This window comes from Mastigoproctus giganteus, chromosome 14 (assembly GCF_048544385.1).
Source record: "Mastigoproctus giganteus isolate SK-2022 chromosome 14, ASM4854438v1, whole genome shotgun sequence".
Lineage (NCBI taxonomy): Eukaryota > Metazoa > Arthropoda > Arachnida > Uropygi > Thelyphonidae > Mastigoproctus > Mastigoproctus giganteus.
The window spans coordinates 85,487,946-85,515,633 of NC_143588.1; the positions used below are offsets into that span (position 1 = coordinate 85,487,946).

The 27,688-nt window shown below is 36.7% G+C and overlaps 1 protein-coding gene across 3 annotated transcripts in view; it reads left to right on the forward strand.

Moving 5' to 3' along the window:
* Nucleotides 1-24,063, forward strand: part of LOC150075313 (mitochondrial inner membrane protein Mpv17-like) — a 92,711-nt gene extending 68,648 nt beyond the window's left edge. For 2 of the 3 annotated variants that reach the window (XM_090388851.1, XM_090388853.1), the window contains one exon: nt 13,803-13,914. In XM_090388851.1, the coding sequence (XP_090244977.1) occupies nt 13,803-13,893 (91 nt within the window). In that variant the 3' untranslated portion in view covers nt 13,894-13,914. Of the gene's footprint in view, nt 1-13,802; nt 13,915-23,951 lie in introns of those variants that run through there. The other variant, XM_090388852.1, reaches the window with a different exon arrangement.
* Nucleotides 24,064-27,688: the final 3,625 nt, after the last annotated feature.

The following is a 27,688-nucleotide window of genomic DNA, read 5'->3' on the forward strand; positions in this document are numbered from 1 at the left end:
TAAGGAAGCATACTCAGAGAGTCACACTTCGTCATGCTATTAGTGAGCAACTTTCTGGTGTGAAATGGCTTCTCCATCAAGGCAATGCCAGGCCCCATATGGCTAATATTGTGCAGCCAGTGATTACTGCCATAGGTGCTGGGGTTCTGCCACATTCCCCTTATTCATTGGACTTAGTCCCATGTGATTTCTTCTTGTTTCCACATCTGAATAAAGCTCTGAAAGGCAAGAATTTCACATTCAACAACGATGCTGGCAGAGCCACAATAGAAAGCTCTGTGCAGTCTTTTGAAAAATGGCTTGCAAGAAGCATTTACTGTGTGGGTACAACGGTGGCGAAAGTGTGTAAAGTTCAAAGGAGAGTATTTCGAGAAGGAGAAATCCACAGAAGATGACAATTAAGATAAGATCTTGCACCAGTCTGCAAATTAAATGATCACCCCTTCCTTATATCTACAAGTGTGGATCATGCTGATAAAAACTTCCCCTCAGAAGCCTTGCAGAGTTCCTCAGGTCTTTCTTGAGTTAATCCACAAGACGTTTTGCATATATTTCCTCCTATCATGCCTGGGCAGAACTGCATTCTGTCCTAACTCGTGGCATTTTTTCGGCATGGTCCTGTATTTTTGCAGTAAATCATCAGTGCATGTGTGCTTAATATCATTAGTCCCCACCAGACACACCTTTGTTCTAGTCCATCTGTCCTTATTACAAAAAATGTTACCTGACAATGGAATTTACCATTAAAACTAAATCCTTTTGAAGCAGAGCAGTTTATACTTAATAATTCAGTTCTGGATCAGGGGTGCATCACTTGGCTGATTACTAGAATCACAAGGCCCTGACAAGTTCCCATTTGCATTTGTCTCTAGGGAAAGCACCCATTCTACTAGCAATGCACTAAGTTTTAATTTTAGATCAATACACTCCTTGCAATGGAAACAAATAAAATGTATTGTCTGTGGCATGTCTTATACATGCCACAGATAATACAAGTGAATTCTCAACTCACACAGGAAGCCTGAGTCACAATAGCCTCTTAGGGGGTACTTAATGTTGATTTTTTAATAACATTGCTAGATTTACAAAATATCACAGAAAATTACGCTTATTATATATATTTTCTATTGTACATATTATTTACTGGAAAGCTGACACTAAATTTATATACTGTACATGTTTTGTTTGTCAATTTGTTAAATATATATATATATATATATATTGAAACTCAATTGATAGGGCTTACCTCCTAACCATATGGATTAATTCAGAGAGTGGAGAAAATTAAAATGTGAGAAGTTAAAAACAGCATTTAAATCACCTGGAGAAAAGTACACTTTATTCCCATTGGTTCCTAGTTATATAAACTGAAAACTATGGACTGTTATGTTTTTGTTATTTGGTTTTTAGGAGCATTAGCAACTAAGGCCATATTGCTCTGGGATATGTGATGTTCATTCCCTGACCTTTCCGCATTCTCCGTATTTGGTGGTGACGGGCTTGAACCACTGTCTAATCAAAAAGCATGTGCTACGCACTGCTGCTCCTTCCCACCTGGACTGTGGACTGTAAAATTACCAAGGAACCAAGGGTCTTGACTTTAGACTTTTGTACTACATACTCAGTTGTTTCAATTATGTGAAGCAAAGAAAGATTCTTTTTTTTTTTTTTTTTTTTTTTGTTACTTTTATGTATTATGAAAGTCTAAATTCAGGACTCTTGGACTTTATATTACAACAAACCTACAGAAAAAAAATTCACTTTTCTCCGGGTGATTTAAATCTTTTTAACATCTCATATATTTTCTCCACTTCATCAATTAACCCACTTGGTTAGAGGAGGTAAGTGCCATCAATTAATCTTTGTTATTCTATTTTAGATTCACCATATTCTGTAATGTAAAGCTTATGCTAATAATCATATTGTCATTCCTTATTGTTAAGCAGTGATGCTGTATTCCAGGCACTTCAAATGCTTAAGCTTATTAGTGATCGAAGCATAATAATCTTGATTTAACCAATATAACCTTTAGATGAGATGAATATGTATTTCGGTAACTCGTACATGTAATGATGTGCACACATTTGCCTGAGTGCAGACATAAATGATGCAAAAGAAATGTATGGTATGGTATGTTAACAGTGCACCCTTGTGAAACTCTATCACACGGTATGACATCCTTGACATTGTATACCACAATAAGGACAACTTTCATGTTAATGAATTATTGACAAAGTTTCTGTAAATGTGGAAAACCCAGATGAAACCATGCATTGGACTTGCACTGAATTATGGCTCATACAGCCATGCTCATATTTCATCTAGTCCAGGGTAATGATCAGTGCAAAAATATATGTCCCCTTCCTGGTGATAACATTTCATGTGGGATTTAACCAGTGTAGGCACCTCCGTAGCCAGGTGGGAAGGAGCAGCAGTGCGTAGCACACGCTTCTTGATTAGACCGGGGTTCGAGCCCGTCACCACCAAATATGGAGGATGCGGAAAGGTCAGGGAATGACCACCACATATCCCCGGAGCAATATGGCCTTAGTTGCTAATGCTCCTAAAAAAAAAACAGTGCATAGTCATACCATTGCTCACAGATTGGATGATGGGAAACATCAGCAGGTGGTTAATTGTAGGAACTAACTTCCATCTGATGTTATTAGAGCTGAGTTTAAATAAATTCAAGAAAGAACTGAACTAATTATTGCAGGAGATGGACAGTTGATATGGGAAGTTTTTTTTTTTGGTTGCTATTGTATATGCTCGTCTTGTATTTGTCACTACTAATACTAAATAAATTTAGTATTAGTAGTGGCAACACAGCTGCAATCTTCAGGGCAGAATGAGCTGTTCCCACAGGTGCTAGTTATTGTCGGTGACTCAATTGTCAGGTAAACGGGAAATATATTATGCAAAAAGGATAGGTGGAATAGAACCAGGGTACGCCGGCCAGGGGCAAAAGTTGATGATGTTGTATAGCAGATATCATCTTTTAAGGGCACAAGAGGTGATATCGTTGTACATGTTGGCACTAATGACATTAAGTATAGGAGATCTACGGACTTACTTAACAGTACAGGTCAGTGTTGAAAAAAAAAGTTACAAGTTAGGGTTAAATTTGAAAGTGTCTGCAATCCTGCCCAGACACAATAGGAGGGAGTGTAGGATGAAAGCCTTGCCAATCAGTTCAGCCCTGGAGAGATTGTGCAAGGTTCATAGGATACAATTTTTCTCAGCGTGGTCTGTGCTTGGTAACAGGAGAGATTGCTTCTATAGGGAAGGGATACACTTAAATAGAAAGGGTGCAAGAATATTTGCTGATGTTATTGAGGCAATGTTAGGTGGGTAGGAAAAATGCTAGCTGAGGGGAGATTCATAGACTAATAGATTAACAGTAGCCGGAGGTTGAGGTCGAAATTATTCTTGCACTGCTTCTATTGGAATGAGTAGCAGCCCGGAAAGCAAGTGTCTGGGGATTTCAGGAACAGCTGGGAGTCATGAAACAAGTAAATACATGGGCTCTGTTAGAGTAACTAAGAGTAAGAACAGGTGCATGTATACTTATATGTACACCAATGCTAGGAATATAGTAAATAAATTTGATGGATTTGAAGTGCTGGTCAAGACATCAAAGGCAGATATTGTTGGGATATCAGAGATGTGGTGTCACACCAATACAAGGAATGCAAAATTGGAATATGGGGAGTACAGAAAGGATAGGAAGGGAGGAGGGGTTATGCTGTTAGTTAAGAAACACATAAAATCTAAGGAAGTGCATCCAGTTGACATAATGGACAGTACAATGTTAAGTCAATTTGGTGTGACATACGCACTGGGAGAGCAAAAATTAGGGTAGGAGTCTGTTATAGGCATAATGATTGATGAGTACAATGAATTATACAGAGAAATAGAGTGGGCCAGTAAATCAGAGTGCCTTATAATGGAGGATTTTAACTTACCAGATGTTGACTGGAACTTGTCGGTTGGTCACTCACACACTTTTATGTGTGTGATTTCTTTGGATGATTATTTTTTACAGCAGCATGTTAGAGAGGCAACCAAGGGGAGCGACTCTCTCGATCTGATTATCAGCAGTGATTATTCATGCATTAAGAAACTGCAGATAAAGGAACCACTAGGTGGCAGTGATCACAGTGTGCTGAAGTAGGATTTACTCAAAGAGGTTAACTATCATCAGGTGTAAAGGGAAGGGTTTTGTTTCCATAAAAGTGACTACAATGGTCTCACACAGTTTTTAAATTCTATACAGTGGGACCAACTGATGATGTTACCAACAGCAAATGTTAAATGGGAAGCATTCAAGGAAGTAATCTTGGATGCTACTAGGCTTTTTGTTCCAACTAAGAAATCCTGTTCTAGGTTTAGGCCCAAATGAATGTCAGATGAACTAATGAGACTTGTGGCAGAGAAGAAATATGCATGGGATGCATATAAATTATCAGGCGACACAGAAGCCTATGGTAGGTATAAGCTAGTCTGTAATCAAGTCACAAACGAGATTAGGCAAGTGAAGGCAGATTATGAGAAATCTTTGGCAAAGGATGCAAAGAAAAACAGCAAAGACTTCTTTATTTCTATAAACTCTAAAAGGAAGGGGATGAATTAGATTGGTCCACTTGATATCAGTGGTTTGACTGTAGACGGATCATTCTCGATAGCTGCCAAACTGAATAAGCATTTTGCATCTATATTCACACATGAGCAGTTATTCAAGGAGCAGAGGACCAGATGTTTATCAAACTTTAACAGGGAGTTAAATGATTTTGTAATAAATAGAGTAAAGTGGAGAAATTGTTGAAGTTAAACATAAGAAAGGCACCTGGGGTGGATGGGATCTATCCAATCATATTAAAGGAGGTGGCAAAGTAAGCAACCCTTAGCCATAATTATGAGAGCACTTTGGACTTGGGGGAAGTCCCCATGGACTGGAGATGTGCAAATGTATCTCCGATTCACAAAGGGGGATCAAAGGGTGATACGAGTAATTACAGACCTGTCAGTTTGACTTCTCTTCCAGGGAAATTAATGAAGTCACTGGTTAAAGAAGTATTGCAGGATCATCTAGACAAGACTGCAGTAATAATTCAGACATAGGATGGGTTTGTTAAGGGGAAGTCTTGTCTGACCAGTTTGGTTGGATACTACGATGTGGTCACAAAGGAACTGCATGCAAAAATAAAATAATTTTGATATCATATACAGTGGATTTCGGTTATTTGGGCAACCGGTTAATCGGGGCAGCCGGTTATTTGGGGCAAATCTTAAAAAACAGAACCCAATCAAGAAAATAAGCAGGGTTTACTTTGCTTAATTGAGGCAGGAGACCACAGCACTGGAGATTACCCTATGATTGTCTCCGACGGTACCACGTGGTTCGGTCGAAATTCTGGAAGTCACAACCATAAAATAATAAAAACAATTAGCAGTCACCTGTTTATTGGGCTTTTCTGTTAGTGAAATCTATCATAAACAGACAGTAAACTCGATCTTACTGAATTTGCGATAATACTGACAGCTGGAATTCTGTGGGTTATTATGGTGAAATGATTTTACACTTCCATGAAATCTTCAATCATATAAAAAAATTAATTTTCAGATCTCTTCATTCCTATTTTTAAAGCTTTGTAACTCGTTACTCCGTTCTCACTTGCACGTATCGTGTTATTTGCAATTTGTGTGTTCCGTGTTCTTTGTTATTGATTGCTTATCTTTTTACTGTTTTAAATTTTAACCCCCACCCACAAATGTCACTTTGAAATTGACATTTCTGTCAGAAATGAAACAGTCAATCAATTGTAAATGGGGGAGGGAACATTGTATTTTTAACTATTTACGTGAAACTTTGGATAATTGGGGCAGCCGCTTAATCGGGCCAAAATGCACTAGTCCCGATGTGTCCCAAATAACCAGAATGGACTGTACTTGGATTTCAGGTTTTTGTTTTTTAGGAGCATTAGCAACTAAGGCCACATTGCTCCGGGGATATGCGGTGGTCATTCCCTGACCTTTCCGCATCCTCCATATTTGGTGGTCACGGGCTCGAACCCCAGTCTAATCAAGAAGCGTGTGCTACACACTGCCGCTCCTGCCCACCTGGCGCCTTTGGATTTCAAGAAAGATTTTGATACTGTTGTGCATGGAAGACTACTGTACAAATTGGAGCAGTATGGTATTAAGGCTAAGTTGCTACAATGCATAAAAGGTTGGTTGAATGGGAGAAAACAGAGTAGTTATCAATGTGCCCTGCTCTTTGTGGACTAATGTTATTAGCAGAGTTCCCCAGGGTTCGGTGTTGGGCCTACTGTTGTGTTGTATATTTATTAATGATATTGATGAAGGTATATGAGACTTAATGTTAAAGTTTGCAGATGATACAAAGGTTGGCAGAGTTGTTAATGACAGTGTGCTACTGCAACAGGATCTAGAAAATTTGGGCAGATGTGGTAACTGAAGTGAGAAGTGGTAACTGAAGTTGAACATTGACAAATGCAAAGTACTGCATATGGGTAGAAGTGATCCCAGAGAAATGTACCAACTGTGTGGTACTACACTTAGGGTGTAGTACCACATAGAAAATGAAAAAGATCTGAGGGTAATTGTGCAATCCGATATGAAGTTTTCTGAGCAATGCAGACAGGCTACCAGAGTGGGTCATGGGGTATTGTCAATGATATACAGGCATTTTGCTAGTAGGGAAAAGAGGTGATTATCCCTTTGTATAAGGAAACAGTCAGGCCACGCCTTGAGTACTGCATACATGGAGGCCTCATTTTAGGAAGGATGTAGAGTTGCTAGGAGTACAGAGAAGGACAACAAGACTGGTGAGGGTAGCAAAGGGGTGCTCTTACGAAGAAAGGCTTAAGTTCTGCAAATTGCAGCATCTGGAGAGAAGGCACTAAGGCAATCTGATTGAGGTGTATTAATGCCTTGAATGGATTAAGCAGGCTCAATGCTGATGGGATTCTTCCTCTTGCTCAAATTACAAACCTGAAATTGAGGAAAGACAGTTGTCGAATAGATTGCAGAAGTTTGCCTTTAGCCAGTGGGTAGTTGATTGCTGAAACAAACTTCCATCTGTCATTGTGGAAGTTGATAGCTTAAATAAATTGCAGGCAGAATTAGACAAACATTTGGAATGAATGGTTGAGTAAAATGGGAAGGTTTTTTTTTTGCTTTCTTGTGTCATATGCCAATGCTAAGTACAGTAGCTTACTGATTAAAGTCAGTATGCTGCTGTGAAATGAAGAATTTTTTTAAATATCATTTGTTTTAACCGTCTCAGCGATGTTGAACCTCAACAGGTGGATGGATGGTTTGTAGCAAAACATTATTACTGCACACCTTACCATCAGTCCTTCACGTTACATCCTCATGTATTTAATTTTAATCCAGAAATGTTGCTCTAACCTTATAAACCTTGTTCATGTGGTTTTCAGGCTACTAACTTATGCTGTTTAGGTCGATGATGACTTGCATGCTTGTATTAAGAAGCCTTACTAATGCGTTCATGTATAGGAAAACTTATCACCTTGTCCACTACCAGCATAAACAGATTTAGTATAGGTTGGGGGGCTACTTTGTATTAAGCCCTTGCATATTATATGTATGTTTATGCCATCCACTGTCTTGTTTTAGTTCATGTTATTGATGATATTCATAGGAAATTATATTAAACACATTCAGTGGAAGAGGTAGATTTGCACCAAAAGTGTGTAGCCTCCGTGGATGTCATTCCAAATCAGTAATAATCATTTTTGCCCATTTGTCAGGAGGGGGTGGGTTTGAAATTACATTTGTTATTCATGAACAAAACTTTTGTAAAACCATAGCATTATCAAATTAAAGATTTGAAATAATGGTTATCTTAGATGGTTATCAAATAGGATTTATAAACAGCGTGGCAATTAGAAAACGAGATGGGTGCTGGTGCTGGCCACTTACTAGAAGTAAACACAAAATGAAAGAGGGATTGTTCCTCGAGCATCATAGTCAAGGTCAGCAGAAATTGCTGCCATTTCAGAATGTAGGGCAAGTTAAACTCAACATTTCTCCTGTGTCTGCATTGTGGAGGGACAATGGAACAAAGAGCAAACATCAAGATTTGTGTTTGATGGGCAAAAGTTCCACAGAAACATTTCAAATGCTGAAGCAAGTGTATAAAGAGAATTATCTGTGTTGTGCACATGTGTTCACATTGCCATAAACATCTTGCCCATGGAAGAGAATCATTGGAAGACAATGAACATCTGGGTCCAGCAAAATCAGTCTGAATGTCAGAGTTGATTGAAAAGGTTTGGGAAGTCAATGATCGATGTGCAACACTCCAAATGATTTTAGAAAATCTGTGTATTAATAAGGAAACTATTTAACAAATAATAACCCAGGATATGAAGAAAATGAAGGTCTGTGCAGTGTTTGTTCCCCATTCATTAACAGACATGAATTGAACACTGCAGAGAAATCATTGAGGTCACTGAAAGCAAACCCGTCTTCCTGAATTCAGTCATTAGAGGTGACAAGACATGGTGTGTTCAGTATGACCCCATAACAAAGCAACAAAATGTGGAGTGGAAGGCGGCAAACTCTCCTAAAGCCAAAAACATTCATTCAAGAAAGGTCAAAAATCAAAATCATGCTCATCACCACTTTCTACGATAGCAAGAGAATTGTGCACAAGAGTTTATGCCCATTGGGCAAAGTGTTACTGCTGCCTTGGACATTTTGAAATGTTTGTTGCATAGAATCTTTCATGTGCAGCCCCAGTATGGAGAAGATGACAGTTGGTTCCTCTTGCACAGCAATGCACCAACCAAGCCACAAGGCTCTCACTCTGAGATTTTTGACTAGCAAAAAAGTCTGTGTACTGTTGCACTTACCATATTTAAGTGTACACTGTCATTATGGGGGACTTAAATGCTAAGGTTGGAAAGAGACAAAACAGCACAGAAAGGGTAACTATAGGAAATTTTGGAATTGGTGAAAGGCTTGTGGAATTTGCAGAATCTAGAGGAATGTCAGTAATGAACACTTTTTTCAAGAAAAGGGGTGTACAGAAAGTGGACATGGAAGAGCCCAAATGGGTTAACAACTAATGAAAATGACTTCATCCTCACTAACAGAAGATATATCGTGAATGATGTTACTGTCCTGAACAAGGTAAATGTTGGAAGTGATCACAGAATGGTAAGATGCACACTTGATATAGATGTAAGAAAAGAAAGAAAAAAACTGACTCGAGTAAATAATACAAAAGGTCTTTGAGATACCAGAAGAGGAGAAAAAGCAGTATGTACTGGAACTTAAAAGAACAAGTTTGAGCTTCAGCAGACTGTTCAGGACCAAGATATCAATGAGGAATATTACAACTTTCTGAAAGTGATAAAGCCCAAGAAACCTATAGGTAAAAAGAAAATCCAAAGAAGAAAAAATCAGTCAAGAAACACTTGTCATGATGAACCAAAGATGACAAATGAAGAGCAAGAAAAACACTGACAGGGAGAAAATTGAGTATACTGAGTTATGCGAAGCCATTAGAAAGAGACTCAGAGAGGACATAAGAAAATTTAACACAAGAAAAGTAGAACAAGCATTAAGGGAAAGAAAACAAAGGATTTAAATCAGCAGTCATGAGCAGTAATACAGAAAGACAAATGATACTGAAACTGAAGAATAGTGATGCACTTATGAATAGCAGAGAAGGAATAATTCAAATAGCTGAAGACTACTATAAAGAGTTATACAAGGAGCGAGAGAATGATGCCAGCAGTGGGGAAGATGGATTGCAAATTAGTAACACATACAACATACCTGATATTCTTCCTGATGAGGTAGAACTTGTGTTGAAGAAAATGAAGAATCAGAAAGCTCCGGGGGAAGATGAAGTTACTATAAAGTTGTTAAAATTGGGAAGAAGAGACATGACACAAAAACTGGCAAGACTCTTCACAAAATACATTAGAAAAAGTGTGGCGCCTAAGAAGTGGAATAATGCAATCATAGTTTTGTTGCATAAGAAAGGAGATAAATCAGAAATTGGAAATTATAGACCAATTAGCTTGTTATCCCACATCTACAAGTTGTTCACAAGGGTCATTACTAACAGATTGCTGACCGGGCTAGCCGGGTGGGTAAAGTGCCTGCCTAGCAAACCAAAGGTCGCGGGTTCGAATCCCGCCTCGGGCTTGGATCAAAGTACTGCAAAAACCGTGGAAGGTGCATTATGGCCACAGAAGCCGATGCGCCAACAACTACCAAATAAAAAAAAAATAAAAACTAACGGATTAGAAAGAATACTCAACCGAAAGAGCAAGCTGGCTTTAGGACAGGATTCTCAACTATGGATCACCTTCACGTAATGTCACAGCTAATGGAGAAGGCAAATGAATATAAAACACCATTATGCCTGGCATTTGACTCCATACAGCATAAGGCAATGTTTTGGGCACTGGAAAGACAAGGCATAGATATCCCATATATTATGATTTTGTAGAAAATGTATGAGAATACTACCTCCTTTATTAGACTAGACAAAGACAGTAATAAATTTAAAATTGAGAAAGGAGTTCGACAAGGAAACACAATATCTCCAAAGTTGTTTACTGCTGCCCTTGAGGAAGCTTTCAGAAGATTAAACTGGATCCACGATCCAGTTTAATCTTCTGGAAGCCACGATCCCAAAGAATTAGAGGAAAATCTTAATCAGTTATGCACAGTTAGTAAGGATTTTGGACTAAAGATGAATATGGCTAAAACAAAAGTAATGATGAACAAGTATGCCACAGAAAGGGATATAATGATTGAAGGAGCAGTAATTGAAAAGGTGGAGTCATATACTTATCTTGGACAAGTCATTAGCTGTAATAATGATAAATGGCTGGAAGTCAAGAGAAGAATAAATTTTGGATGGATAGCATTCAGGAAATATAGTCACATACTGAGGAGCAATATCCCAATTTGTCTGAAACGTAAAATAATGAACCAATATATACTCCCCACCATGACTTATGGAAGTGAAACTTGGGCACTCACCAAAAGAATGGAAGAGAAGCTGAGAACTACACAGCGAAGAATGGAACGAATTATATTGGGAATCATACTGTTAGATAAGAAGAGAAACACATGGATTAGGCAGCAAACTCAAGTAAAGGACATTCTTATCAAAACTAAAGAAGTAAAATGGTCTTGGGCAGGACATAGCTCGAAAACATGATGACAGATAGACTAAGAAAATAACAGAATGGTACCCAAGAGAAGCTAAGAGAAAACCTGGAAGACAACAATGGAGATGGACAGATGAAATTCATGAGTTTGTGGGTAGTAAATGGATGGCCATTGCACAACAGAAGGAACTGGAAAGTTGCTGGATAGGCCTTCATCTTGCAGTGGATTGAAAATGGCTGATGATGACGACTTATCTGGGATAAGTCAGTCTTATCAGTCTCCAGCCACTGCAAATTGCAGTGGCTGGAGACTAGGCACCTGCACGGTGATCTGATTGAGGTGTATAAGGCCTTGAATGAGTATTTTGCATCTACATTCATACACGAGGAATTATTAAGGTTTGAAAATGGCAGAAGGTTATCAAATTGTAGCAGGATACTTAATGATTTTGTAATAACTGAAAGCAAAGTGGAGGAGAAATCGTTGAAGTTAAACATAAGAAAAGCACCTGGGGTGGATGGGATCTATCCAGTTATATTAAAGGAGGCGGCAAAGCAACTAAGCAAACCCTTAGCCATCATTATGAGAGCATCCTTGGACTCAGGGGAGGTTCCCACGGACTAGAGATGTGCAAATGTATCCCCAATTCACAAAGGGGGATCGAAGCGTGACACGAGTAATTACAGACCAGTTAGTTGTTCCGGGTAAAATAATGGAGTCACTGGTTAAAGATGCATTGCAGGATCATCTAGACAAGACTGCAGCAATAATTCATAATTCAGACACAGCATGGGTTTGTTAAGGGAAAGTCTTGTCTGACAAATTTGATAGGATATTATGATGTGGTTACAAAGGAAATGGATGCAAAAAATAATTTTGATATCATATATTTGGATTTCAGGAAAGCTTTTGACACTGTTGCGCATGAAAGACTATTGTACAAATTAGAGGAGAATGGTATTAAGGGTAAGTTGCTACAATGGATAAAAGGATGGTTAAGTGGGAGAAGACAGAGGGTGGTAATCAATGAGTGCTGCTCTTCGTGGACTAATGTTATTAGTGGAGTCCCACAGGGTTCGGTGTTAGGTCCACTGTTGTTTTGTACCATCATCAATATCAATGATATTGATGAAGCTATATCAGGCTTAGTGTCGAAGGTTGGCAGGGTTGTTAATGACAGTAATGGCAGTGTGCTACTGCAACAGGATCTAGATAATTTGGGCAGATGGGCTAAGAAGTGGCAACTGAAGTTTAACCTTGACAAATGCAAAGTACTGCATATGGGTAGAAGTAACCCCACGTACCAACTGTGTGGTACTACGCTCAAGGTGGTAGAAAACGAAAAAGACCTGGGAGTAATTGTGCAGTCAGATATGAAGTTTTCTGAGCAATGCAGACAGGCTGCCAGGGCAGGTCATGGGGTTTTGTCAATGATATATATAGGAATTTTGCTAGCAGGGAGAAGGAGGTGATTGTCCCTCTGTATAAGGCAATGGTCAGGCCACGCCTTGAGTACTGCGTACAGGTCTGGAGGCCTCATTTTAGGAAGGATGTAGATTTACTTGAGCGTGTACCGAGAAGGGCAACAAGATTGGTGAGGGGAATGAAGGGATCCTCTTACCAAGAGAGGCTTAAGTTCTGCAAATTGCAGTGGCTGGAGACTAGGCACCTGTGCGGTGATCTGATTGAGGTGTATAAGGCCTTGAATGGGTTGAGCTTGTTCAGATTACGAACCTGGGGGGGGGATAAATTCAAATTAAGAAAAGACAGATGTAGAATAGATGTGCGGAAATTTGCCTTTAGCCAGCGGGTGGTTAATTGCTAGAACAAACTTCCATCTGTCGTTGTGGAAGTTGATAGGTTGAATAAATTTAAGGAGGAACTGGACAGGCATTTGGAGGGAATGGTGTGATTTTTTTTTTTTTTTTTTGGCTGATGCTGCATAAACTCATACACTTGCAAAGCTCAAAGCACCACTATGATGAGAACAGTGTACATGTCACAGCCTTCCCCCAGTTCCATTTGCTTTGTGGTTGTTACATGTGTGTGTGTGTGGATATGAGAGGAAGTTACTTTTAACAATCCAAGGCTAATTTACTCATACATGGGATCGTTATTTTTTTCTAGCATCAGTCTCATTTATTAATTGCTGCACTGTGTACCATTCAAAACAGTATAATCAAATCCATGTAGAATCAGGGCTACAGGTCTTATAGTTTTACCTGTGAAAAAGGATTGTAGAATTATTACATTAATATATTTTTTTGTCACTCAAGATTTGCACTATTAAAATATATAGTACTATTACATTCAACATCACTATTTGTATGTATTAAATATATTTTTTTTTGTTTCTCCAAATTTTTATATTCTTAATAACCAGTTTGAACAAATTGGTGCAAACTGAATGGGTGACACCAGCTGCTATCTCACTGAATTTTTTAATCCAGGTTTAAAGTTTCTGTGAATTGTAGTATTCAAGTCACATTAATGATGAGAAATTATGTTACTCTTTATTTACTGCTTTAGTGAATAATTTAAATGTTTTTTTAACTAAATGGCATTCAATAATTGCTTGCATTTGACATGCTCAATAATTTATTTTATTACACTAGGATCTTGTTCGTGAACATTATAGCTTTATTTTGGAATACTTACTTAGCATCAAAGGCAAACAGGACCAGCAATTTTAAGAATAATAATTAACTGTGCTGTTCATTACATGAGATTTAAAATGTATATTATGTAAATGTTTTTTTTTTTTATAAAATAGTTATATATATATATTTTTTATGTACATGTGTGAGATTTTTAATACATCTAAAAATTAATCTAAAAATGGAATAATTACTGATTAGTACTGTAAGAAAATAGTTTGTTGGCAACCAAAACTCTAAGCAGTCTACTAGTTTATATATACAATAAACCCTCACTAATAGGGGCTGAGAGGTGTCCGTTTTAATGAAAGTCTGGATTATATGAAATACGCTTTGTAATGTGGGTAAAGCTTATTTAAACAACATAATGTATGTGGATAACAGTAAAAACATGTTTATTTTACATTAAAAATATGTATGCATATAGTCAAAAATATGTAGTAAATATATGTATGTATGTACATACTGTATTTACATTAAAAATACATACTGTCCATAATCACTTAGAACAAGATTGCACTGGTTCTTCTTCACTTACATCAATTGCCACATTCACTGGTTTGAAAAAAATTACTTATCTCTTTTTTTGTGATTGTCTGCAGTTTATTTCCTTTACTACTAATTCACGTAGGTGTCTTAAGTGTTCATAATAGGCAGATACGTTTTCATTTGTTGATTGTTCAAAGAACTGAATTACAAAGTTCAAGGTGCCTCCGTAGCCAGGAGCAGCAGTGTGTAGCATACGCTTCTTGATTAGATCAAGGTTCGAGCCCGTAACCACCAAATATGGAGGATGCGGAAATGACCACCACACATCCCGGAGCAATATGGTTTTAGTTGCTAATGCTCCTAAAAACTAAATAACAAACAAACGAAGTTCAAGTGGTCTTTCAGTTTGCTTACCTTAATTTTTGGCCGAGAGGTGTTGCTCACTTCATCTTCTTCCTTGTCTGAAATTTCTGCTGCTCCCATTACACTATCTGCGATCTCCTCTTTGGTCGTGATGTGGTAGCCAGGATCATCTTCTTCCATCCATGACTATGGACACAGCTTTTTCCCCTCCTCGTTGTAGAGTCTCATGAAAGTCTTCTGTCTCACAACCATCTGTTTGTGGATTAGCCTCTTCATCTAAGAGAAGTTTTTTCCATGAATTTGCCAAAGTTTTTGAATTGATTTCTTTTGCAGCATCAGCAAAGTTGTAAATCATAGATCTTACGTTGTATGACTTTAAATTTTTCAATGTTTGTTGTCCTCTTCACCAACTAGTGGCTCCTCGACTTCTAGGACTTCACTCAAAAACTTCTTTCTGTAGAGCTGCTTTACCATGTAGATCACCCCTTGGTCCATAGGCTGGAAAACAGATGTCATGTTTGGTGGCAGGAGCATGCACTTAATCTTCTTATCTCGACTAACGAGTTTGTAAACGTCAGGGTGGGTTAACATTATCTAGCAAAACCAAGGCCTTTACTTCATCTTATTTCCAGTGTTAAAACTCCAGTGTTATTTCCGTGGTAAACCATGCATTGCGGGAATTGTAGTAGTGTACCAGTAGATCTACGTACCATTACTACAATGTTTTTTAGGGCACGTTTTTTGCTTTTCCCAACAATGACAGTTTTTAACATATGGCTTCTATCAGCATTTGCACACAGCAATGCTGAAACACATTCCTCGCTTATTTTTCTTCCAGATGTGGTTTTCTCAGTCTTTTACGCTTGTTTTCAGGCAGAGCTCTCCAAAAGTCTTGTCTCATCAGAGTTGTACACCTGGTTTTGGTTCAATTGATAACCCTCCTTTTGAATAAAATCATTCAGTTGTTTCCTGAAAGGCTCAACAGCTTCAGAATCAGCACCAAGAATTTCCCCACACATTTTCTTGTTTGAAATGTTATGCGGCCTTCTAAATCTAAAAAGTCAACTTGAGCTTGCTTTAAATTTTTCAATTCCTAACTGTTTAGCCACTCTCTGCCGCTGCTTGAATATCTATTCCTCACACAGCCAAACCAGATGAATGAAGTTGGGAAAACCATTTGTACATAACATCATCTAGTGCTTTATCAGTAGGCATCCACATTCATTTAACTTTACTTTTTTCTTTCTCCACATTAAACTTGAGAACAAAATTTTGAATTGCACTTTTTTCTTTTTAATGTCCGACACGGTTTGTTTTGCGATGCCGCACTCAAAACAGATGTTGGACACCGAAGCTCCTTTGCCAGTTATTAATATGAACAAGCAGACACATTTTTGTGTGCACCTGGGAATATTTTGTGAGAAAGACTTTTCCAGACTCACACAGAACTTGATATTTACACTGCCAACTCTCTGGATTTATGACAGTTGGAGTTTCTCTGTCATTTTGCAAACTCAGTTTTTCTCCATCTTTTTTCTTTTCACAAAAAAAAATAAATAATAAATAAAATTTTTTTTTAATGAATTGGCCGTCCGGTGTACTGTGCTACTCAACAGCACACCTGACATGGAGTTGGCAACTTTACACAAACACGATGTTGAGATTCATTGCAAAATAGAAATGTGGGATAACTGCATTGTTCTCTGTTACGTGCAGTTATTTCGTTATTTCATAGTACTTGTGTTGTGCCAAGTTAATTAGCAATGTATTTCAACAAAATGCCAAAAAAATACAATACAAAATTTGAGGAGAGGTATATGCAAGATTTTCTGTGTATTGAAAAATCTGAAAAAGGTAACATATATTTGCCTTTTGTACTATATGTAGATGTTATTTTTTCCAATTTCAATCAGTGGGAAAAGTGATGTAATCAGACATTTACAAAGAGAATGAAAAAAAAAAAAAAAAAAACCATAATATTTCATAGCGACATTATTGTCACGCAGAGTAAAAGCTTATTTGTATCATATGGCATAGAACATAATCTTCCTCTGAATTATGCTGATCATGAAGGCATTTTGTGTGGAAATATGTTTCTCAATAGTGAAATAGCAAAAAATACCATTGTGGAAGAACAGAAACAATAAGCATTGAGAAATGACATGAACAGTGAAAGGAGAGGTAGTAATGGTTCTGAAATATATGCCGTTTTTGATTATTAGAGATGGTAGTAATCACAGTAATTCCAAGTATATACCATTGTAGTAACCTTATTTAATAAAAAGAATCATGAAAAATTGTTGTGTTGGAAGTTAACTCCAGGGTACAACATTAGTTATCTTCTGAACAACCTGAAAGCCAGTGGAATTCATTTAAAAACTATCTGACACCTGTTATGATACTCCTAAAAACTGGTTAGCCGACCGGGCTAGCCGAGTGGGTAAAGTACCTGCCCGGCAACCCAAAGGTCGCGGGTTCGATTCCCGCCTCGGGCTTGGATCAAAGTACTGCAAAAACCTTGGGAGGTGCAATATGGCCACAGAAGCCGATGCGCCAACAACTACCAAAATCGAAAAAAAAAAAAAAAAAAAAACCCTAAAAACTGGATTAAGGCTATTAAAATAAGAGATTAAGCACTTGGTGCTAATAGCTGTCCTTGTCACCTTATTCATTTGTGCTGGAAAGGGAGCCGCACCCTTCCTGTGAAAGTAGACAGATATTTGATAGATTACTACTATCTGGAAAGAAGTGATAAAAGGAAAGATAGATTTACACTTGCAACTGATGCAAGTCACTGAAATTAAAAAGATTTTTGAAGCATGCATGTACATGTTGTGGCTGTATTGGTTAAATGTGTAACTAGACTGGTAGAACGGTGGCAGCCTCTGACAAGTCTGTTTAAAGCAAAGGTTAAAAAAGCTGTATGGCACTTTTCCAAGTTACCAAATTGAAAAGTGCAACAATCTCAAATCTCATTCATGATCCAAAAAAAAAAAGACGACAAATTAGTGAACTCCTCAAGAAAAGGAACATCTGAATCACAAATTTTTGGTGAAAGCAATCTTAAACAGGCCAAGCAAACTGATTGCTGTTAGCATGTTATTTCCATTCATGCAGTCTGTTCATATTTCTCTCTCTGGTTTGATTAAAATAGTTTGCTTGGTGGGGGGGGGGGTCTTTCTGTTACGCCACTGTTCAGAGTACAGACATAGCTCCTCAATCTAATGTATTTCACATTGATGTATCGAAGTCACTACTCCTAGATATGTTGAAGAATGTTTTGTGCAAATTTATGTTATTAACAGTTTTCAGCCCTTCCACTTCCATTTTGAAAGTTGATTACCATAGCCAACTAAAACAGAATGATTCTGACTTAGTCATAGGCATTTCTACTGCATAGGTTGTAAGAGAATCTAAAACAAGAGTAGAATATTCTGTACAATGAGTGCACAAGTTGCCATTGAAAAATGTTCATATAAATGATACTCCTATAAATGCCTGAGGTAGCACAAAAAAAACATCTATTTCTTTGTTAAGAAATAGATGTTTTGCAGCATTAGGTCTGTCAGTTGCAGTGTGAGAACCTACAAGATGATATTATGAAAGAAATACAGAAGAAATAGAACAGACAAGTGCACGAGGAAGCTTGAAATATAAAAAATTATTCCAAGTCATGCTTGGCATTTCAACAATTCTGTATAACAGTGCTGAATGTGAGAGAATATTTAGCCAGATAAGAAAAACTAAAACTGAGTTCAAATCTTCTCTTTCTGGTGAAGCTTTGGAGCTGTTCCTGATGGCCAAGTCTGGACAGCAGGGCCATTGTTATGGACAAAACATTCTGAAGAGGGCAAAATGTTGAGTCAAAACATTTTGACTCAACATTCTGAAGAGGGCAAAATCTGCAATACAACATAAGATCTATCTTAATAGAATAGCCAAAGAGAATCTATAGAGAGAAAAATCCTAGGCAAGCATGTTTTAAAGCATACTGTACTGTTTAACAATCCTATATGTATATTTTAATATAAAATATATGTTGTCTGTGAAATTTAATTTCTAGTGCAGTGTGGACTTTAACAAAAAACCTCTTTCTTTTTCTGAAAAATCTATTTTTCAACTGTGTTTGTTTCCTTCTACTTACTAAAGTCCAATCTCCAGCCTTTTGAAAATCAAAGATAGTGGTTATGCTATGGTAATTAAAAAAAAAACACTTCTGATCATTCATTCTTTACATAAAAGCCCCAACCAACAAAGTGTCTGTTAATTTTAATTATGTTAATGCATTTCTTTGTGGGATGAAAGATATGAAAAAAAAAAAAAAAAAATCTGAAATATTTTTGCTGACAAAAATTTGCAAATAAATTTTTATAAAAAAATTTATAAAAATACATAACATATATTTTATTATATATATATATATATAAATACACGTATAATCAAAACAAATAACATTAAAACCAACCCTTTCCAAGAAATTCAACTAGTCATCTTCCAAATTTTAGACGTTTTTAACAAATAAATGTAACAAAATTTTTCTTATGAAAGTCATGATTAAAAAAATGCAAACTGAATGACATTTGTAAAAGATTCCAATTTGCTGTCTCTTGTGAAGCTATTGACTACCATAGTGTCCTAGGCTAGATATTTTATTTTAAACATTTTTAATGAACAAATTTACTTGTATTAATGTGTTAAAAAGTACCTATAATAAAGTACTTCTATGGTTTAATGATTCATTCAGTGATGGTTATCTTTTCCAACCTTTCATGTCTATGGCATAATACTAATAATAATAAACTTAAATTTATTAGTAATTAGTATTTGCTATTGGTAATAAACTTAAGTTTATTAAAGAATTGGTTGTCTTTACTAACAATTAAAGTTAATAAGGCAATTTTGTATCCAGTTGAGAAACAAGCTCGTAACAGTAGTGTTTTTCAGTTTTTTTTTAAATTTCTTTTCAGCGTCAATGATCTGAAAGGAAAAAAAAAAAAACCTGAAATCTATTTTAGTGACAAAAATTAATTTATAAATGAATTTTTACTACTTTGACAAGAAATTGAACTAGTCATCTTCTGCACTGCTGAACCATTAGCAGATGGCAACCATAAAATATGATTATTGGACAAATCTAGAGGACTGTTTTCAAGGGTAAAGGAAAGGATTTTAATTTTTAAAAGGGAAATTTATACTTTAAGCATTGCATTTTTTTTTTTAATCTCAAGTTTTTAACATAGTGCTACCTCATTAACTTTGCAGTTTGTGTACTTGCACACATGTATTTGGGAGTTCAGACAGTAATCTGTCATTTTTGTTATAAAATGAGTTGAGTTCATCTGTAAAGTGCATCTCTTGATCCTTAAATTTCCATAAAAAATGTGCGTTTTGTAATGTGATAAAAGACGATGCTGTTGTGAACTGTCCTAGTCCATCAGAGATACAAATGATATTTAATCAAACTGAATATTTCTTTATAACCACCATTGCTTTAGAGAAGACAGAATGAAAGAAAAAAAGGTTTAGGTGATTCCATGAAACGAGAAACATAAATATGGGCAGTGATAACTCAGCTCAACTTTTTGCTGATGTTTAGTTCTTATACCAAACCTGTTTAGAGTATACTTATATATATATATACACATACACAATAGGCCCTCGATTTAACAGAAAAAATTTAGAACCTATTTATATCTGATAGCATCACACATCTGCCTGGTGTGTGACGCTATCAGACAGAAGTGCTGAAAATTCCTTCTAATGAAATAAAGGCTGTTTTACTGCTAGATAATGTGCTTGCTCACCCTAATGCTGAGAGGTTAGTTAGTAGGGATGGGAGAATTAAATGTGTTTTTCTGCCTCCTAACACTACTTCACTGATACAGCTGATGGATCAGGGTGTAATTGTTGCATGTAAGAGGTGATAGTTTTTTGAAACAGAAGAAGATTCAAGAGTCACCAGGCCACTGCAAAATTTACATGCATACAACATAAGATCTATCTTCAACTTAGCAGCTACATGGAAAGATATGAAGATTACTTTGGTCAATGCTTGGAAGAAGTTGTTGTACGACGTAGAACCTGAAATGGACTTTGAGGAGTCTAATTTTCAGGACCCTCTTCTGAGGGCTGCCAACAAAAATGCAACTGAGAATTATGTGGACCAGTGGCTCGAAAATGGTGATCCGGGCTATCAAATTTTTTTCTGAGGGAGAGATTGCAGAAAATCTTCTTCTTGGAGAACAAGAGGATGATGACAAAGATGAAGAATCAATTGCACCTCATCCTAAATTGTTTGTTATGACATGTGGACGACATTATGTTGAATCATCATCAGACCCCCTGATGTTCTTCCTTATTGTGAACATTAGAGAATTTCGATCTACAGTAATAAGGCAACTTATTACTGTAGCAGCACCAAGGTGTAAGGCAACTGAAGCTTGATGATTTCTTCAAGCCCACTTCATCAACTGGACCTGTTTCACCAGAACTCTCTACCAGTAAGGAATTAACACCTCTCCCCCCCCTCCATATGACAGTTATTTCTAACTAATTCCTTCAATTAAGGTAATATTAATATTGAATATTATGTATATTTTTTATTCAAATGGAGTTTAAGAATTTTAAAGTAATTTTTCCGTGTAAAATGGATTTAAATGAAAAAAACTGATGTTCACATTGAAAACAACTGTGTGAGCTTTGATAAAGAAAAAATAAAAAAGCAGTGGAAACACTGCATTAGTTAGATTGTATAGTTTTTGATGTGTTTAATTAAAATAAAGCTTGGTTCCTGTCAAATTTATTTTTATATTTTTAACAGATGTTTTAGTGGTGTGTATAAATTACTCAATGCACATGAAGGCGCCTCTGTAGCCAGGTGGGAAGGAGCAGCAGTGTGTAGCACACGCTTCTTGATTAGACCAGGGTTCGAGCCCGTCACCACCAAATTCGGAGGATGCGGAAAGGTCAGGGAATGACCACCGCATATCTCGGAGCAATATGGCCTTAGTTGCTAATGCTCCTAAAAAAAAAAGAAAACCCAAATAACCAAAAAATAACTCAATGCACATATTTTATTCATACTATGAAATAAAATTAAAAACTATGAAATTTCACCTTCAATGTGGTGCTTTTTGTAATGTGAGTTGCACAAAGTAAAAATACAAAATTTAAAAGCATATAGAACAGTTATGATTATTTTTTAATACAGTGGTACCTCGGGTCACGAACTTAATTCGTTCTTTGACTCTGTTCGCAAACCAAAACAATTTTTCCCATTGAAATTAATGCAAATCCAATTAATCCATTCGCCCGCCCCAGAAACATTGTTTTTTTACTTTTTTTATGGATTTATGTGTGGCTATAATATAAAATATAATACAGTATAACATTACCTTTGTGGTTGATAGTTGCTGGCACAGGTAGATGGTGGTGGAAGAGGAAGACTATTCCTTCGAAGGAGAGTCCCATTCCATAATAACGTCGGGCATTTCTGGTGTTTTTTCTCTTGTTTGTATCCTGGGAAGTGGTTCAATTGCTGGTGTTTTCACAAGATAAATGATCTAGACATTTGTCTTTTTTCTTTGTTGGATAATTTTACGAAAATGGGACATCACATTGTCATTTAAAATGTCCACTGCTCTGCTGGTCACAGTTTTGTTAGGGTGGTGCTTCTCAATGAAAACGTGCACTTCACTTGCTACAAATTTCTTTGATTTCAGCACTTGAAACATGTACCACCTCTTCCTCCTCCTCTCCTGAGTGCTCCTCCTGCATAACTTGCATCTGTTCACTTGCAACTCAACAAGTTCTTCTGTGTTGAGTTCTTGTCTTTGGTCCTCCACCACATCCTTCTAGGCGCCTCCATAGCCAGGTGGGAAGGAGCAGCAGCAGTGCGTAGCTCTTGCTTCTTGATTAGACCGGGGTTCGAGCCCGTCACCACCAAATACGGAAGGTCAGGAAATGACCACCACATGTTCCTGGAGCAATATGGCCTTAGTTGCTGATGCTCCAAAAAACCAAATAACATAACCACATCCTCCTCCTCGTTGGCCTCCAAGCCAATGGTCACAGTCTCGTTTACTAGAGTTACATTTGTCTCCTCAAAGTCTTTTATCAGGCACACAACCTGGCCAAAGTCTCCTCCAGGCAGATTGAAATGTGCAGTTAGAGATATTGTTCCATGCCTTGTCAATGAGGTTTATGCAGTGGAGAATATGGAAGTGATCCTTCCAAAAATCACACAGGGTCAAATCCGTGTCGTTGGTCACCTGGAAAAAAGAGCCTTTGTATATAACTTCAAGTTGGAAATTACTTGCTGGTCCATGGGCTGGATGAGAGGAGTGGTGTTAGGAGGCAGATATCTGACTTTTATGAAGTTGTGTTCAACATCAAGATCTTCTTCTATACTTGGAGGATGGGCAGGAGCATTGTCCATAAGCAGCAGACACTTAAGGGGCAGATTATTTTCCTCAAGGTATTTCTTGACAGTTGCATAGAAACTTCAGTCAACCACTCCATAAAAAGTAATCTTGTTACCCAAGCCTTTCTATTCGCTCTCCACAATACCAGAAGTTTACCCTTTAGCGCGTTTAAACGCGTGCAGATTTTCAGAGTGGTAAACTAAAAGAGGCTTAATCTTACAATCCCCACAATAAAACTGTAAGCCCGTCCTTCATTGGTTTGTGGCCAGGCAGTGACTTTTCCTCTTGGGTTATGTAGGTCCTTGGCATTTTTTTTCCAAAAAAGTTGTTTCATCGCAGTTAAAAACTTGATGCAGTACGTAGCCGTCAGAGTTGATAAAGTTTGCAAATTCCTCCACATAGGCATCTTCTGCTTTTTTGTCCGAACTAATTCGGTGTTTTCGCTACTAAATTGTGCAAAAGTAAAGCCTTCTCACGTATTAGGGCCTCACTAACACTATCTCCAGTAAGCTGCTTTTCATTTTAATTTTTCTACTTCTAACACTTGAGACCTTTGCTTCTATGGGGTCAGCGTTTTTATTGTTTTTGCATGCAATTTTTACGGCTGGATGCCCTTCCTGATGCCAACCCTCACCCTTTATCCAGGCTGGGAATATGCAGTGCTCATTCCCTGACCTGCCGCATCCTCCATATTTTGGGGGTACAGGCTCAAACCCCAGTCTAATCAAGAAGCATGTGCTGTGCACTATTGCTCCAGCCCACCTGGCTATGGAGGTGCCTCTTTCTCTCTCTCTATATATAAGATTTTATATACATAGTTGGTATTTTTTAGATAGGGCAAAAAGCTTGTAATCTGTGGTCATGCTGGCTGATTTTCACCAACCTAAAGAAGTTCCACCACTAGAAAATTTTTCCTAGTCTGTATCACATATGCTGACTAGAAAATGTACTCACTGGGGAAAGAATCATTTTGATAAAAAAAAAATTACAAACAAATGGATGCATAATGTTATTTTGTACCACAACTTTAGAGTTTGTCAATAAATTAGATTAATTTGTATCATCAAAAGCCAACAGGATGTCATTCTGATGCAGAATTTGAATATGATGAGTACAGTATGTGCATAGAAAAGCCAGATGACAGGAGAGGGACATTACACTTTTAATTGCAAGGCAGATTAATTCAAGGAATATTTCCAGTAAATGACAACTGTGATTGGCATAGGAAAGCAAAAGTTAAGATTTGTGGTTTACAGATCAAATAAGTATAATTCATATTATGAATACTTATCATGATATGAATCATTTTTGAACACCTGTGATATTTTTCTAAAGTACATTTCTAGAGGTTACAACCATAAAACAATTTTTGGACCTTTTTGTTTATACAATCTTTTTTAAACAAATAGTAAACTTGATCTTATTTGCATTTGTGATATACCAATATCTGGAATTCTGTTTGTTATTGTGGCAAAATGTGTTTCCTCCCACCACTGAAATCTTCAATCATATAAAAAACAAATTTTCAGAATATCCTCTTCATTCCTGTATCTAAATTTTGTAAGCTTTTTACTCTGTATCTCACTTGTGTGTCATTGTTAGTTCCAAATTGTGTGCACCATGTGCTTTGTTATTGATTGGTGCTTATCTTTTTTACTGTTTTAAATTTTACCACCCAAAAAAAGTCAAGTGAACAGAAAGTGAATGAGTGCGAAAGAAAAATTATGTATTATAGAAGCATGACAAATTAAACTTAAGCCATATATCTCAAAGGGAAGCAGCAGTAAATAGATAGGCAACAATCAATAACAAGCACATGCCATGCACAATTTGGAACTAACACAACAAAATTATTACTAATGTAATTAGTAAAACCAGAAAAAGGAAGCGTGAAGGGAAATGCGAAACAGTAGATGCTCTGTTCATTTGGTTCAAACAGCCCAGCTCATTTAATGCACCAATCAATCATAGCATTCTTCAAAAAGCTAGTGATTTTGCTGAAAAACTACACAAAGAGTTTAAGGCAAGGGATGGATGGCAGACAAGATGGAAGGAGAGGCATATTGTTTACAAAAAAAAAAAACAAGATTCTGATGGTTCTGTTGCTGACAACTGGTTGAAAACCTCTTGGCAAACTATATTAAGCACTTATAATGAAGACTTTTTAAACAGGGTTATATTACAGGGCTACCACAGACCATTACATGATTATTAAAAATTCTGCAGGAAAGAAGATCAAAGTTCTTTTAACATACAACATAACAGGAACAATCAAGATGAAGCCGTGTATGCATAGATTTTTTAAAGGAGTAAAACATCTGCCTGTTGAATACGCCAGGCACATTTTAACCATAATTGTTTTTGCGCCATAAAAAACCAGTTGAATATGCCAATGCTTCAATGACAGTTTATTTGCATATTATTTTGTAAATAGGATTTGCAATGGGTAAGACATTAGCAGTAGTTATATTATTAAAATTACACATTTTAATAATACAACTGCTGATAATAGTATAAATTAAGGCAATTTCCTTGCAAAACAAGACTCGTTACAATTACATTTTTATCACTCTTACAGTTTAAATCCATACACATGTAGTTAGTGTAGTGCACTATCGTAAAAAAAAAAGATGTGGATAATTTCCTTTAGTCTAGTTGCAATACAGCAGTAGTCTGCCAACATATGTTCATTCTAGAAACCTTTACAAGATTTTCATTGACAGTGGTAGAATCATTCTCCCTGTTTGCTACTCACCATACCAAGGTTTTGCAAGAAGAAATGAAATATCAGTGAGATTCAACTTTTTTTTATATATATTGTATTAGACATTCCCTTCCAACCTCAGTGTATTTATAAAATTATACAAATAAAAAACAAAAAAATTTTTTTAAGTATTTTTTCAGATCATAGAATCCAAATGAGGTCCAAGCAGCTTCTTGGATAGTCATTATTGTAGTTCAAGGAACTACAATTAGTTTTACTTGCTGTTGCACAACAATATCCACTATACTGTGGTATACTATAAACAATCTTTCTCATGTACAGTGTCTGTAGACCCATAACACAATGACATCCAATGCTCAAGAACTGAAACAGCACTATGAACTGCCAGATTCAGTGAATGCATGGTCCAATATGAAGCACCATGAACTGCTAGGAACAGGAGTTGAGCTGTTTCTGAATTCTATCTTTGTATGTGTGAGACCTGTTACTCAAGGGTAAGTCTTATCATGAGGCTTCAAAATGCTTGACTATTGATTTATACACTGGGATAATTACCTCTATTTCTACTAACAAAATTGCTACAAATTTCTTTGAGATTTAGCCTTATTTGTTGAAAAATTCACCATACAAAAGCAGCATTCATTATGGTGGTTAATGGGCTTTTTAAGACAAACTTCCAACTACCACATAGCAATCATTTCGATGTTATTTATCACAACAAAAGTGAAGTGGCTCCTTGATCACCCATAGCCTTTTCAAAATGTTTCTTGTGCACTTCAAAATTTCATGCCACCAAAATTCTTGTGTATGATCTGCTTTGTACCAGTGTAGTACTAAATATAGTGTAAACTGAAAAAGAGCTTAGCTTTGGCAGCTATATATGCAAGTATTTGTACAGCATTCATTAAAAATCATTGCAATTCCTTCTAGATTAGATAATGGGATTGTATAACAAAACCATGGGAAATTGTTAACACACCCAGCCTGATTCATCACCAATCTAACTCCATCCTTAACACATGAAATGCCATGCTAAAGAGGGAGTGGAAAGTCATCCATCAAATATTTTATTTTGCAATTGTGGCACTTCTAATTACCACATAATCAGCAAGTACAGGTGACCCCCACTTAATGCTTATAACTCGTTCTGGAAAAACAGAGCACTAAGTGAATCCACACTAAGCAAGTACTGCATTACCATAAGGGTAACATATGTATTTGAGTTGCAGTCAGTGCCATAGGATATTTCCTAATCAATAATAAACAGTAGTGAAAATATACACAAATGTCAGTCAAAATATTTTGTATTCAAATATTTATTCATATAAAATATTCTGCATTACATTTGTATATAATTATGTGGTAACTACTTACATATCAGAATTAAACTTAAAATCAAGAAAAATGTGTCAATTTTGGGTTGAACTTTGGTCCTCTTCCAAATAAACTAAAAGGGGTATTAATTTTAAATCCCCACAGCATTACCACCCAACAATAAAGTCAACCAATCCTTTGCTACCAGGCATGTTTTTCTTCTTCTTTTAGGCATTCATTTCCAAAATCCCTCAATACCACTCTTCAATAATAATTTTAACAAGTTCTTTTCTGAAAGTTTCAGCTCCTTGATCTACACTTGCAGACTGGATGGTAGTAAGTTAATTTAGCCAGTGAGTTAATTGCTGGAATAAGTTACCTCTGTGGGTGGGTTGAGGCCAAGAACTTGGGAAAATTCAAGTCAGTTGGATAGTATAGTATAAGTCATACAGTACAAGGAAGCCATGGGAGGAAGAAAAATTATAAAAAGGTAGGTAAGAAGAGAAATTATACACTTTCCTAACATAATT